Below are 15422 nucleotides of genomic sequence, written 5' to 3'. Positions count from 1 at the left end.
TTGGATGAAGTACGTTTGGGTCGATGGGCACTGGCCCAGAATGTGGTCAGGTGCTGTGGCCGGCAGCTGAGTGGGAAGAAGCTTCATCATGTAGTATCATGTTGATGGGCCAGCCTGTCTGGACTCCAGGACAGAGAATCACAACTACTTCTTCTGGAAACTGGGCAATTGTGCAAAAAAATAGAGCCTCAGTCAAAGAAACAGCCCTCCAGCCCACTGAATCCATTCTGTCCAGCCAGCATTTACTATTCCTATTTTATACACCTCATATTCTCATCAATCCCCACTCAGTGGCGGACTGGGTCTAAAAATATTGGTTGCCAGGAGACAAAGGGGGCCGACTTCATCAGGGGCCCACTTGCCATTGGGCAAGCTGACACCCTGGCTAGTCCGCAATTGTCCCCACTAGTTTGTAACAGCCACCCACCGTTTACAGCGATGATTTAACCAAGGGGGAAACTGGGAGCGGCCAGAGATAGGGTAGACAGTCAGAACTTTTTCCCCAGGATGGAAATGTCCAACACCAGAGGGCTTGAAGGTGAGAGGGATGTGCGGGGCGCCATGCGGGGCGCCATGCCGCCAGGGATAGTGCCGGAGGTAGATGGTGTTTGTAATGCTTTTGGATAGGCGCGTTGATTTGCAGAGATTGGAGGGATATGGATCACATGCAGACAGGGGAGATTATCTTGGATCATATTTGTCCCTCTGATCTACCTTTCCACTTTTTTTGTTCTTCAGTCAAAGAGTCTGTGAGCAAACAGGGAGATTCTGTGAAAGAATCATTGTGCAACTTATGAAGAGTTATGAAGCCAGAGCACGAGTCCAGAGTCAGAAGGTCTATGAGGCTAAATTGAAGGAAACACCAAGGGAAGTGGCCAACTCAGAAAGAGACAGGATTTGAGTATAGGAGCAGGGAGGTTCTACTGCAGTTGTACAGGGTCTTGGTGAGACCACACCTGGAGTATTGCATACAGTTTTGGTCTCCAAATCTGAGGAAGGACATTATAGCCATAGAGGGAGTGCAGAGAAGGTTCACCAGACTGATTCCTGGGATGTCAGGACTTTCATATGAAGAAAGACTGGATAGACTTGGCTTATACTCGCTAGAATTTAGGAGATTGAGAGGGGATCTTATAGAAACGTACAAAATTCTTATGGGGTTGGACAGGCTAGATGCAGGAAGATTGTTCCCGATGTTGGGAAGTCCAGGACAAGGGGTCACAGCTTAAGGATAAGGGGGTGTTAGGCGCTTCCCCCTCCTGGTGAATGCTATGTACTTACCTTTCTCTGTTTCTCTCCCGAGTACAGGCCTCGTGGCTGTGAGTCTGGAATCAAGGGGTTAAAGGCTCCTGTACCCAATTGGCCAAGCTGCGTCAGGTGACGGGTGACTCATCTGAAGCATAAATACCAGAGCTTCCCAGGATTCTCTTTCTTCTTCGTAGACCCTGACTGATGAGCAGACTGCTGGTGTGAGGTGAGGAAAGCCTGGCCACATGGCATAGAACTTTGTGTACTTTCACCATTCCTTGTTAACAGATATTGAATTGGGACGGATAAGGGCTGACCTTAGAGTTTTCGTGTATTTTGTTTCAGGGTTATATCTCTTTAGGCAGGTTTTAGAGTCTCCGGTTCGACGGCCCATTACGTGGCTGGCTGGAGCATTGTTAAATTGTTTGTCAGTTCATCCATATCCCTGACTGGGTTGTTTAAAATCAGGTTTGGGTTTTGTGTTCCAATGAATAATTAAAACTGTTTTTGAACTTGAACCTGGTTTTTGACTTGTGTTACGCGGCTCTGAAGTACTTGCATTCGGGAGTCGTAACAAAATGGGGGCTCGTCCTAAGTTTTGAGGACCCTAGACGTTTTTAGGGGGGTTTTTTTTGGTGGGCTTCTGGACTGAGGAAGTCTGTGTGTTGTGAGGGAATTTTTTCTTCCCTGTTTGTGGTAGCATTAGTGCCCAAGTTTTAGCTGGTGGTTTGGGGCTACATTAGAAATGGAATTTAAGGTGAAAGAATTTGTTGAGGCTCCTAGTCGGGAGTTGTTTGATAGATGTACGAAGGAGCATTTGATTTTGCTGGCTGAGAACTATGCCGTGACTATTGACAAGCATTCAAAGAAACACTCCATTAAATCGGAGTTGTGGGCTGCGTTGGTGGAGGGTGGGGTTTTGCCTGGTGGTGCAGACAGTCCCCCACCTTCTGTTCAGCCAGTTCAGAACATGGAGGCCGTCATTAAACTGAAGGAGATGGAGCTTGAGTCACAGAGAATTGCCTCTTTGTTAAAAGAGAAAGAGCTCATGCATGTTCTTGAAATGAAACGGCTTGAGCTTGAGGAGGAAACCAAAAGGGCTGAATTTCAGCTGCGGGAAAAAGAAATAGATAATTCCCGGGTTTCTTCTAGGGAACGGGAGTTTGATATGAGCAAGAACATCCGCCTGGTTCCCCCGTTTCGTGAGAAGGATGTGGACAAGTATTTCACAGTGTTTTAACGGGTGGCTTTGTCCTTGAAGTGGCCTAGGGATGTGTGGACCTTGCTATTACAGTGTGTCCTTGTGGGTAAAGCACGGGAGGTGTACTCGTCTTTATCTGTTGAAAGCAGTCTGGACTATGAGTGTGTGAAGTCTACAGTATTAAGGGCTTATGAATTAGCTCCAGAGGCGTACCGCCAGAAATTCCGGCGCTTTAGGAAGTTTGATAGTCAGACTTATGTGGAGTTTGCTAGGGTGAAGGAGGCACTTTTTGACAGGTGGTGCGCTTCTCAAGGAGTGAAGGATTTTGAGCTACTGCGGGCCTTGATGATTATGGAAGACTTTAAGAACTGTCTCCCTGAGAGGGTTACTACTTACCTTAATGAGCAGAAGGTGAATGAGGTGTCTAAGGCTGCGGTGTTGGCAGATGAGTATGTATTGACTCATAAATCTGATTTTGTTGGGCGATCCTATAGTTTTGGTGCACGGCCGGTTGATCGTGGTGGTGTCGCCGGTGGCAGTGTCAAAGCTGTTTCTGTGCCTGCAAGTGGCAGCACGTTGATACAGGGGGAGGTCCGAGCTGATAAGGTTGACGGAAATGTGAGGACTAATGAAGGTCCTGTGTGCTACTATTGTAGAGGGAGAGGGCACATGTTAAAGTCGTGTCCCGTTCTGAAGCAGAAAAATGCAAAGCCTGTGGCTTTGGTGGGTACACAGAAGGCACCTGTCGTACCTGAGGTGCCTGAGTCTGATGAGTGTAGGAATTATTCTGCGTTCATCATGAATGGTTTTGTTTCTCTAGAGGATGGGGGTGATAGAGTTCCAGTATCCATCTTGCGTGATACTGGTGCTACTCAGTCCTTTATATTGGATGGTGTACTGCCGTTTTCTGGGGAATCATCGGTTGGGTCAAGTGTCCCAGTGGTAGGAATCGGGATGGATGACATGGTAGTGCCTTTGCATACCGTGCGTCTCGAGTCCGAGTTGGTTTCAGGCCGGGTAACTGTTGGGTTACGGCCGTGTTTTCCCGTTGGGGGAGTTTCTGTGATTTTGGGGAATTACTTGGCAGGAGGTAGAGTTTTAGTCACTCCTGAGGTGACGGCTGTTCCGATGGTGCAGAGTCCTGATAGATTGGCTATGCAGCATCCGAGGGTCTTCGCAGCTTGTGCTGTCACGAGGGCTATGGCTAAGAGCCAGGCGAAGTTTGAGGATGTGGTGGACCTGAGTGAGAGCATTTTTGGGGATCAGGATGATAGATCCTGTGTTGTGAAGGGTGTTTCTCCATCTCAAGAAGGGATAGTGTCTGGAAATGTGCCGGTGTCACTGTCACGTGACCGGCTGGTTGAGGAGCAAAAGAGTGATCCAGGTTTATCTGATCTGTTCGACTGCGCAGTGCCTGAGGGGGATATGGATTCCACAGCAAAGGGGTATTTTCTAAGGGATGGCTTACTGATGCGAAAGTGGTCTCCCTTGGATATATCTGGGCATGAAGATTGGAGCGTGGTTGATCAGATTGTGATGCCTCGTCGGTATAGGGACGAGATACTCTGTTTGGCTCATGATGGTCCTCTGGGTGGACATTTGGGGGTCAATAAGACGTATGACCGCATCTTACGGAATTTTTTTTGGCCAGGGTTGAAAAAGGTCGTGAAACAGCACTGCAGGTGTTGTCACATTTGCCAGGTGGTAGGAAAGCCGAACCAATCGATTGTTCCTGCGCCTTTATATCCAATCCCTGTGGTCGGTGAGCCGTTTGAGCGGATTCTAGTTGATTGTGTGGGCCCTCTACCTCGGACAAGGGTGGGCAACAAGTTTTTATTAACAATTATGTGTGCGACTACCCGCTTTCCGGAGGTGGTCCCTTTGCGTAGAATTACTGCCCCTGCAATTGTTAAGTCTCTCACTAAGTTTTTTTCGTTGTTCGGTTTGCCCAAGGTTGTGCAGAGTGACCAAGGTACCAACTTCATGTCGAAGGTTTTTGGTCAGGTAATGAAGTTGTTAGATATTAAGCATTGTTACTCCAGTGCGTATCATCCTGAGAGCCAGGGAGCTCTCGAGAGGTTTCACCAGACTTTGAAATATATGTTGAGGACTTACTGCCTGGAGTTTGAAAAAGACTGGGATGAGGGGGTTCATCTAGTTATGTTTGCGGTGCGTGAGGTCGTGCAGGAGTCTTTAGGGTTCAGTCCTGCTGACCTGGTGTTCGCGCATACTGTACGTGGTCCGTTGAGGGTCCTGAAGGAGAAATGGTTGCAGGAGGATACAAAACGTAGTATTTTAGACCACGTCTGTACTTTTCGCTCTAGACTGAGGAGGGCATGCGAACTGGCAATGGGTAATCTTGCCTCTGCTCAGTCTAGGATGAAGGACTGGTTCGACAGGAAGGCTTCTAGTAGGAATTTTTCTCCAGGTGACAAGGTCCTGGTGTTGTTGCCTATTCCTGGTTCCAGTCTGCAGGCTCGGTAGAGCGGTCCCTATCAGGTGGTTAAGAAGGTTGGTGAGAGGGATTACGTTATTGGTACCCCTGATCGGAGGCGTAAGACTCAGCTCTGTCATGTCAACATGATGAAACAGTACCATGAGCAGGAGCCTGTGGAGGTTGATGGGTCGGAGCTATGTCCTTCGGTTTCGTCTAAGCCTGTTTTGGCTGCAGTGGTGCTGCCCCCTGACACGGGTGGTGATGTGGGGGAGGCACGGTTGTCTGTGGCAGTGACGCAGGGAAAGCTGAGTAACTCTGAGGCTTTGGAGACGCTTCCCTTGCGGTTGTCTCATTTGACTGGAAGTCAGCGGGGTGACCTGCTTGCTTTGGTGAAGTCAAATGGGTCACTGTTCTCGGATGTGCCTTCTCAGACGTCTGTGCTACTGAATAGTTGCTGAAATTTGGTGGTGTTTTTTAGTTCATTTTCAGAAACTTATTCAGTATCTTTGGGTGGGGGTGTTAGGCGCTTCCCCCTCCTGGTGAATGCTATGTACTTACCTTTCTCTGTTTCTCTCCCGAGTACAGGCCTCGTGGCTGTGAGTCTGGAATCAAGGGGTTAAAGGCTCCTGTACCCGATTGGCCAAGCTGCGTCAGGTGACGGGTGACTCATCTGAAGCATAAATACCAGAGCTTCCCAGGATTCTCTTTCTTCTTCGTAGACCCTGACTGATGAGCAGACTGCTGGTGTGAGGTGAGGAAAGCCTGGCCACATGGCATAGAACTTTGTGTACTTTCACCATTCCTTGTTAACAGATATTGAATTGGGACGGATAAGGGCTGACCTTAGAGTTTTCGTGTATTTTGTTTCAGGGTTATATCTCTTTAGGCAGGTTTTAGAGTCTCCGGTTCGACGGCCCATTACGTGGCTGGCTGGAGCATTGTTAAATTGTTTGTCAGTTCATCCATATCCCTGACTGGGTTGTTTAAAATCAGGTTTGGGTTTTGTGTTCCAATGAATAATTAAAACTGTTTTTGAACTTGAACCTGGTTTTTGACTTGTGTTACGCGGCTCTGAAGTACTTGCATTCGGGAGTCGTAACAGGGGGAAATCCTTTAGGACCGAGGTGAGAAGAAACTTTTTCACACAGAGAGTGGTGAATCTCTGGAACTCTCTGCCACAGAGGGTAGTTCATTGGCTATATTTAAGAGGGAGTTAGATGTGGCCCTTGTGGCTAAAGGGATCAGGGGGTATGGAGAGAAGGCAGGTACGGGATACTGAATTGGATGATCAGCCATGATCATATTGAATGGCGGTGCCGGCTCGAAGGGCCGAATGGCCTACTCCTGCACCTATTTTCTATGTATCTATGTATCTATAATGGAACTGAGCTGCAGGAAATACCCTGCAGAGAGCAGAACGAGACAAGTAATGTCAAACATGTTATGCTTGAGAGAATCCAGACCATGCAACATTTGTTTCCTCACTTTCAGCAGCCTTCTGTGACATACTTAGTACTTCATCTACTTTGTTCCTTCCATTGTCTCTCGCTGCATCCCCGCTGCGATGCCTCTTGCTCTCCATTTCTCTGTGTCTCCCTCTTCCCTGACTCTCAGTCTGACAAAAGGTCTCGACCCATTCCTTCTCTCGCTGCCTCTCCCGCTGAGTTACTCCAGCATGTTATGTCTATCTTTGGTGTAAAGCAGCATCTGCAGTTCCTTCCCACACCTACTTCATTCGGTGTTGGTTCCTAGATTTACTTTTGCTTTGCTAGCTCTCATGCTGACTGATGAGGAGGGAGATATGAGCTAGTGAAGTACTGAGCGTATGAGACGGGTGCTCTGCTGGCTCCACATTACAGCTGTGGGCACACAGTGCTACAAAGGAGATAAAGGCAATGGGAAAGATGCAGACAAATCACCAGACTGGGTCTGGTAATGATCGGTTATCGTTGAGACAAATGCTCTGGAGCTAAAGAAATTGAGAAAAGACGAATATAAATCTTCAGGCGTGCGAAAAATAATGTAAATGGTGACGGCTGCTTTTGTTGGTCAATGAGCCGAATGTACAGCATCTGAAGTCATAGATTCATCACTCACAGGGCTCTTAGTAACTGGTAAACGTTTACTTGCACCAAAACCTCCTCACTAATATAATGCCGTCACTACTGCATTAAACCACAGAGTCACGGAGCATGGAAACACGCCCTTCAGCCCAACTTGCCCACATTGACCAGACTCAACCACCTCCTCTGACAGCTTTTTTGTGTAAAAAACCTTTGTGTAAAAAAGTTATCCCTCAAGTTCCTTAAACCTATGTCCTCTGGTTCTTGATTGCCCTACTCTGGGTAGACCAAGTTACATAGAACAGCACATGTACCTTTGCCTCCTGTCCCCCTTGCCTCAGACTCCTCACTGAAGCCTCACACCGCAGTAAAGCTGTAAAGCTGCTTGCTGATGTCCAGCTTGTTATACTCCTCGACCAATGGAGGCAAGCATACCATACACCTTCATTGCCACATCTCCACAGAGTTTCAAACAATGTGCAAAATGTTCGAGGGGTAAATACATTACAGCTAGGTTGATATATGCCACATAAACCAACCTCTTGACAACAGCAGCCATGCACAAACAGTCAGAATAACTCCTGATCAATTTCTCAGCTAGTAATCCATCAGTTTACCTATGATCCCGGGTAATTGGTGGATGATGTGACAGACTAGCAGATCCAGACACTTGGACAGGTATTCATTGCTGTTTTGCTGTTCCTTCCCCTTCCTGCTGTCTCGTTCAATATACATCACTAACCTGCAATTAAAGCAGAATTGATTAGTATTAACAATGAGCCTTGATCATTTTCTTTGAAAGATTTCTCACGATTCCAATTTCCCATTCCACAGTATGTTCCCAAAAAATCACCAAAACCACGTTGACAATATTTGTCATTAGTTTATTGTCATGTGTACCGAGGTGACTACATCTACACTTCACGCTGCCTCAGCAAGGCCAGCAGCATAATCAAGGACCAGTCTCACCCCCGGCCACTCCCTCTTCTCCCCTCTCCCATCAGGCAAAATGTATAGAAGTGTGAAAACGCACACCTCCAGATTCAGAGACAGTTTCTTCCCAGCTGTTATTATGCAATTGAACTACCACAACTAGAGAGCAGTGCTGAACTACTTTCTACCTCATTGGTGAGCCTTGGACTATTCTTGTGCAGACTTTACTGGCTTCACCTTGCACTAAACGCTATTCCATTATGTATCTGTACACTGTCAATGGCCTGATTGTAACCATGTATTGTCTCTCCGTTGACTTAATTATGCTGCTGGCCTTGCCGAGGTAGCATGAGGTATAAATGGAGTCAATGGTTTGTGTTTGTGTGATGGCCTGGACTGCGTCCACAATTCTCAGCAATTTCTTGCGCTTGGATGGAGCTGTTTCCAAACCGTTGGTTTAATGCATGCATGCATGCAATACATTACCTAAAATGGATTGATTGAGTGAAAGATACTTTGAAACAGGCACTACGGCCCACCAAGTCTACGCTGACCTTCCATCACCCATTCACACTAGTTCTATGTTATTCCACATTTCCATCCACTCCCAACACAATAGGGGCAATTTACAGAGGCCAATTGACCTTCAATCCCACACACCTTTGGGATGTGGGAGGAAACCGGAACACTTAGAAAATATCTCAGTGGAAGGCAACAAAAGCTTTTCACTGTACCTCGGTACACGTGATAATAAACTAAACTGAACATTTGCCTTTTATCCCCCGCCTCACTGTCCCCTTCCAAGCCTACCCTTCCCTCCGGCAGAACCCTTTTAATCTTCGCTCCTTATCTGACACCCTTTTGTCCCGTTTACCTCCAGCCTTTGTCACTTACTCCACCCATCTGCCAATCACCCCCCTTGCCTGTATCCACCCATCACTTGCCAGGCTTTGTCCAGCCCCCACCTCTCTTTTTGTTTTCTCTCACCCTACTCCATCAATCTTCCCGACCCAAAACATCGCCTGCCATTTCCTCCACAGATGCTGCCTGACCCGCTGAGTTTGTACAGCAACACCCGGTGTTTTGCTCAAGATTCCAGCATCTGCAGTTCTGGTGTCTCCTCTAAACTACTTGTGTCTGTTGTAACCCATTCTACCCTTCATGTACTATCACGTGCAAATAGTCATGCAGGAACTTTAAACTTGTTTTAAGTTGCTCTATTATAATTTTGCAATCAATTGTAATAAAATCATACAGCGCAGAAACTGGGGTAAAAGACATTAGCAATGCAATCATTCAACTAGATTTCAGACAAAATAACAACAGCAGGCAGATATAATCAGAAAATGAGGAGTCAGGGAATGTTATAAGATTGGATCCATTCACAATTAAGATCAGTTTATTTTGGAATCAAGGGGAACATGAGACATGGGGATCAAGTAAGTAGATGACCAACTGCGATGTTGTTGATCATATAGCAGGGATCGGGGCTATCAAACATATTGCCGCTCCTGATTCTTATCTACCTCAAGATCACAGGCATCAATTACAACACAACTTTGTAATGCAGATACATTTAAAAAATCCACCCATGTATTCTTTCTAGCCACTGTACCTCGCTCAGTAATAGTTGGGAATAGTTGAGATCAGTACTAAGGGCAGCATGGATGTTGTGGGCAGAAGGGTGTGATAGAATTGGAGGGGCAAGAGGTGGAGGTGTTGCATTGCTTGTCAGGGAAGATATTACAGCAGTGCTTTGGCAGGATAGATTAGAAGGGAGGCTATTTGGGTGGAACTGATAAATGGGAAAGGTGTAGCAACACTTATAGGGGTGTATTATAGACCGCCTAATGGGGAGCGAAAATTGGAAGAGCAAATATGTAAGGAGAGAGCAGATATTAGTAGTAAGCACAAGGTAGTGATTGTGGGAGATTTCAATTTTCCACACATAGACTGGGAAACACATTCTGTAAAAGGGCTGGATGGTTTGGAGTGTGTAAGATGTGTGCAGGATAGTTTTTTGCAGCAATACATAGAGGTACCTACTAGAGAAGGGGCAGTGCTGGACCTCCTGTTAGGAAATGAGACAGGTCAGGTGGCGGAGGTATGTGTTGGGGAGCACTTTGGGTCTAGTGATCACAATACCATTAGTTTCAATATAATTATGGAGAGGGTCAGAACTGGACCAAGGGTTGAGATTTTTGATTGGAGAAAGGCTAACTTTGAGGAGATGCGAAAGGATTTAAAAGGAATGAATTGGGACATTTTGTTTGATGGGAAGGATGTAGTAGAGACATAGTAGTGAAATTTTAAGAGTACAGAATCTTTATGTCCCTGTTCGGTTGAAAGGAAAGAGTAATAATTGGAAAGAGCCATGGTTTTCAAGGGAAAATGGACACTTGGTTCGTAAAAAGAGAGAGATCTACAATAATTATAGGCAGCATGGAGTAAATGAGGTGCTTGAGGAGTATAAAGAATGTAAAAAGAATCTTAAGAAATAAATTAGAAAAGCTAAAAGAAGATATGAAGTTGCTTTGGCAAGTAAGTTAAAATTCAATCCAAAGGGTTTCTACAGCTATATTAATAGCAAAAGGATAACGAGGGATAAAACGGGTCCATTAGAGTCAGAGTGGACAGTTATCTGCAGATGCAAAAGAGATGGGGGAGATATTGAACAATTTTATTTCAGAGTCACGTGTGACTACGTGAAGAGCCCACTCAGCACGCATGCGCGGCATTGCGTTCAGCAGTGCAACAGCGGCCGCATCGGGAGTCAGGCGCTCCCGCTACAGATTGAAAGACGGACCGTCAGGTAGGACTCTGAGGTCGGGTTTCTTTCACAGGAGAGCCTTCTGCTTTGTTTTACAGGCAGAAAACAAAAAGGCTCTTGAACAAACCTGTCCCCCGCTCGACTCCAATGGAGGAGCGTTCCATCTGGGGGGGGGGGGGGGGCAGCAACAGGCGGTAGGACCGCTTACCGGGTGCTCCGCCATCCCCGACACCGTGCCGAGCCCAGTCCCGCTAGCACCTGAGCAGCGCGCAGGATGTAAAGCCACCCGAAAAAGCGTCTGGCCAGTGGCTTACGACTTGTCGGACGGGGACGTCTCACCACCCGTTCGGGGGAGAGACAGCCGCCTGAGCCGCATGGAGCGGCTCCTGGAGCAGGTGCTCCAGCGAGACGCGCTGCGTGAAGGGCGCTCTCGCAGGGGGAGTTCAGGCACTCCCTCCACAGTGCCTTGTGCACTGCCCATCGAAAATACCCGGCGCTCCGCCATCCCCGACACCGGGCCGAGCCCAGTCCCGCTAGCGCCTGAGCAGCGGACTGGTTGTGTAGCCAACAGGAAGAGCATCCGGCCGGTGGTTTCCGACTCGTCGGACGGGGACGTCTCATCACCCGTTCGGGGGAGAGACAGCCGCCTGAGCCGCATGGAGCGGCTCCTGGAGCAGGTGCTCCAGCGAGACTCGCTGCGTGAGGGGCAGTCTCGCAGGGGGAGTTCAGGCACTCCCTCCACAGTGCCTTGTGCACTGGCCATCGCTTCCTCCTCACCCGAGGGTAGCTTTGGCGACCAGGAGTGGGCTGGTCAGGAAGAGGGGATGCTGGCTGAAGAAGTCGGGAGTATGCAAGGGGTGCAGGACCAGGAAGAGCTGCTGGGTGTGGTGGACCGCTACGTGGCAGCCCCACGTGCAGGAAGGCCATTAGAGCCTAAACTAGCGGCCAGCATTAACCACCTCTCCAACAGGCCCTACAGGAGCAGGTGGTTAATGAGGCCTTAGTATTGTACACAGCTCCAAAAAATTGTGAGTCTCTCAAAGTGCCGGCTGTCAACAGCCAAATCTGGGGGCACGTCGGGACAAATATTCGGAACCAGGAGCCAAAACTGCAGCGGATCCTCAGGCTCCTGACGTCAACCATCACATCATTTGCTCGTTCTGTGGACAATACGGAGATGACCACAAACCAACTCTCGCGCTGTTGTGCAACACGCAGTTCGAGATAAATAACCTCCGTAAAGAAATTATAAGACCTGCCCTAAATCCAAAATTCGCGGGGTTGTGCAAAACCCCAGCCACTGAGCCAGACACACTGCTCTTTGGCAAAGACCTCACGAAAAAAGTAAAGGATATGGAAGAGGCCTCTAAAAAACTTTCGGTCTCATGAGGGCAGGCCCCGGGACGAGCAAACCCAAAACAACAATACCCAAGCGGCAGCACCCCATCGCGTCCACCAGTCGACGTCTACCCTATGGGACTGGTGAAAGCTCGGGGTCCGCATATCACCACCTGAAGTCAGAGCGGACCCCATGGAAAATGCGCCACCCCCAAACATCACCGCCACGTCAGACAACGCGCAAGACTCGCTGGTCTGGGAAGAGACAGAAGAAACACCCATAACCATGGAGGTAGGTTGGTCTGGTTCCTACCAGCATATAGAAAGTGGGGGCGCAATACTAACAGGGGGGAGATTACACCTGTTTAAGGAAGCATGGGAGTCTATCACGAGTGACAAGTATATACTCAATAGCATTAGTGGATACAAAATACAATTTATACTAGAAAAATATTCACTAAAACTAAAAAAGATGGTGGATGTCGCATCATCATTGACTTAACTTCACTAAATATGTTTGTTAAGTATGTACATTTCAAAATGGAAACGTTTGTTACTGCCAAACAACTGATTTCCAAAGGATACTTCATGGCAAGCATTGACCTCAAAGATGCTTACTATTCAGTACTCATTCACAAGGACCATCGCAGATACCTGAAATTTACCTGGATGGGGCAGCGATGGCAGTTTAACATCAGCCCCAAGATTATTCACCAAGATACTAAAACCAGCCCTGGCAATATTAAGAAGACAAAAACATATGGTCATGGCATATCTTGATGATATCTTAATAGTAGGCAAGACCATGGAATTGGCATATCAGCTGTGTCAGCTACCAAACAGTTGTTCGAAACCTTGGGATTTGTCTTACATCCAGATAAATCTAAGTTGAAGCCATCCACAACCATGGACTACTTGGGCTTCACAATTAACTCAGCCCACATGTCTGTAACTTTGCCAAAAGACAAAACAACTGAATTGGCACAATCATGCAACAATTTAATGGTCAACGAGCGACCAACTATTCGACAAGTAGCAAGAGTAATTGGGGAAATGGTAGCAGCATTTTCGGCTACACAATTTGGACCTTTGCACTATCAAAACTTACAAAGAGCAAAGGTACAGGCACTAAAACGACATGCAGGTCATTATGATTATATCATGAAATTACCCACTGAAGCAATATCAGAACTACAGTGGTGGGCAGAAAATGTTTGGCATAGTTTCAGCCCTATCATCATCATTAACCCTACTGTAGTTATCCAAACAGATGCCAGTCCTCAAGGCTGGGGAGCGACTAACTCCATATCCAGCACAGGTGGTAGATGGACTAACCTAGAGTCATCATTATTACTTACACTGGGCATTAACTATCTAGAGATGTTGGGTGCCTTTTATGGTTTAAAAGCATATGCATCCAATATGCATCACTTGCATGTTTGGTTACAAATAGACAATACTACGGTGGTGGCCTACTTTAACCATATGGGCGGCATAAAATCGATATCATGCAACAAATTGGTCAACACAATTTGGCAATGGTGTGTCGAAAGACATATTTGGCTATCAGCAACTGCTATCTGCCAGGTAAGCTAAATACAGTGGCAGACACCAGGTCACGCAAATTTAATGACAACACCGAATGGATGTTAAACCCCAAAGTGTTTGCAAAGATTATTAAGCAATGTGGCATGCCAGATATCGACTTATTTGCATCAAGGCTAAATCACCAGGTACCTATGTATGTCGCTTGGGAACCAGACCCTGAGGCAGCAGCGGTAGATGCGATCGCGCTGGATTGGGGAAATTTCTTCTTCTATGCATTTCCTCCCTTCTGCCTCATCAGCCGTGTACTACGCACAATACAAATGGACTCTGCTTCAGGTATTTTGATAGTACCTGACTGGCCTACACAGCCATGGTTCCCATTACTCCACGACATCCCTCCGAACATCCACAAGAAAACAGTACTTGTCCAGCATCAAAAAGTGGGAGAAGTACTGCTTGGATACAGGGACCACCTACTCAACCGCTACAGTTACCAACGTACTTGAATTCCTGGCGAACCTTCACCACGATGAAGGACTCAGCTACAGTGCCATCAACACAGCTAGAAGTGCCCTGTCTGTCTATTTAAAACAAGCTCCAGGACAACAGGCCATGGGGTCCCACCCGCTGGTGGTCAAACTAATGAAGGGTATTTACAACTCTAACCCCCCTAGACCAAGGTACACCCATATATGGGATGTCAGTGTGGTCCTGACATACCTCAGGGGATGGCCACCAGCCAGATCCCTCAACCTGGAACAATCTACGCTCAAAACACTCATGTTGATGGCACTTGTATCTGCACAGAGGGTCCAGTCACTACACCTATTGCGACTGGACAACATGATCACAGCTCCAGACCAGATCTCTTTCATTATCCAGGGACTGATCAAACAGAGCAGACCAGGAACACCTAATCCAGTCTGGTTTACCCGCCAGAACCACGGTTATGTGCCATGACCCACCTACTGTCCTACATAGACACAACCAAAAATATTCGAGGGAGAGAAAAAGCCTTATGGGTCAGTCATAAAAAACCTTATGGTCGGGTGACGAGCCAAACCATTTCGAGATGGCTCAAGCAGGTGCTAAAAGCTGCTGGGATAAACACTAACATGTACAAATCTCACTCCACCAGGGCAGCATCCACGTCGACGGCCAAAAGAATGGACGTGCCTATAGACCACATCCTGGCTACAGCAGGATGGTCGGGGGAAAGAACGTTCAGAACTTTTTATAATAAGCCGTTGGCAAAACCTGCTTTATTTGCAGAAAAAAATTTACAGACTGCAAATATTTAATTTAAGGCCAGGGGAGCAATTTAATTTCTTTGTTGTTATTGTTAAAAAATACCGTTGTGTTTTTCTACAAACAGATTCATTGGTTGATTACGATAACACACTTCCTCCCTCAAGGACTTCGGCAGTGAGTGAAGTAATAACTGTTACACGGTTTGAAATCACAGAGCTTTAAAATCTTCACGTAGTCACTCACGTGACTCCGAAGTAAAATAGTAAGATTAAACGAGAACTTACCAGTTTGAAGTTTGATCTGTATTTTATGAGGAGTTACGATGAGGGATTACGTGCCCTCCGCTCCCACCCTCAATAATATGGGTCAAACTGATAACTGATGTCTCCTTTTCTTTACTATGTTTATTTAAATAACTGTGTCTATCTGTGATTCCACACTGCTGCTTTGAAGTATGCCGCGCATGCGTGCTGAGCGGGCTCTTCACGTAATCCCTCATCGTAACTCCTCATAAAATACAGATCAAACTTCAAACTGGTAAGTTCTCGTTTAATCTTACTATTTATTTTCTTCGGTATTCACCGAGAAGGATATTGAATTATGTGAGGTAAGGGAAACAAGTAAGGTAGCTAT

The 15422-nt window shown here is 46.8% G+C and overlaps 1 protein-coding gene across 1 annotated transcript in view; it reads right to left on the bottom strand.

Annotated features, from left to right (window-relative positions):
• Positions 1–15422, bottom strand: part of ulk4 (unc-51 like kinase 4) — a 324061-nt gene that overhangs the window by 165981 nt on the left and 142658 nt on the right. Inside the window, exon 23 of the mRNA XM_033015040.1 lies at positions 7567–7691. Coding sequence (XP_032870931.1) covers positions 7567–7691 — 125 coding nt within the window. The remainder of the gene's footprint in view (positions 1–7566; positions 7692–15422) is intronic.

Source organism: Amblyraja radiata, chromosome 2 (genome assembly GCF_010909765.2).
Source record: "Amblyraja radiata isolate CabotCenter1 chromosome 2, sAmbRad1.1.pri, whole genome shotgun sequence".
NCBI lineage: Eukaryota > Metazoa > Chordata > Chondrichthyes > Rajiformes > Rajidae > Amblyraja > Amblyraja radiata.
The sequence above is the reverse complement of the archived record's forward strand: the minus strand, read 5'-3'. Positions and strand labels throughout refer to the sequence as shown.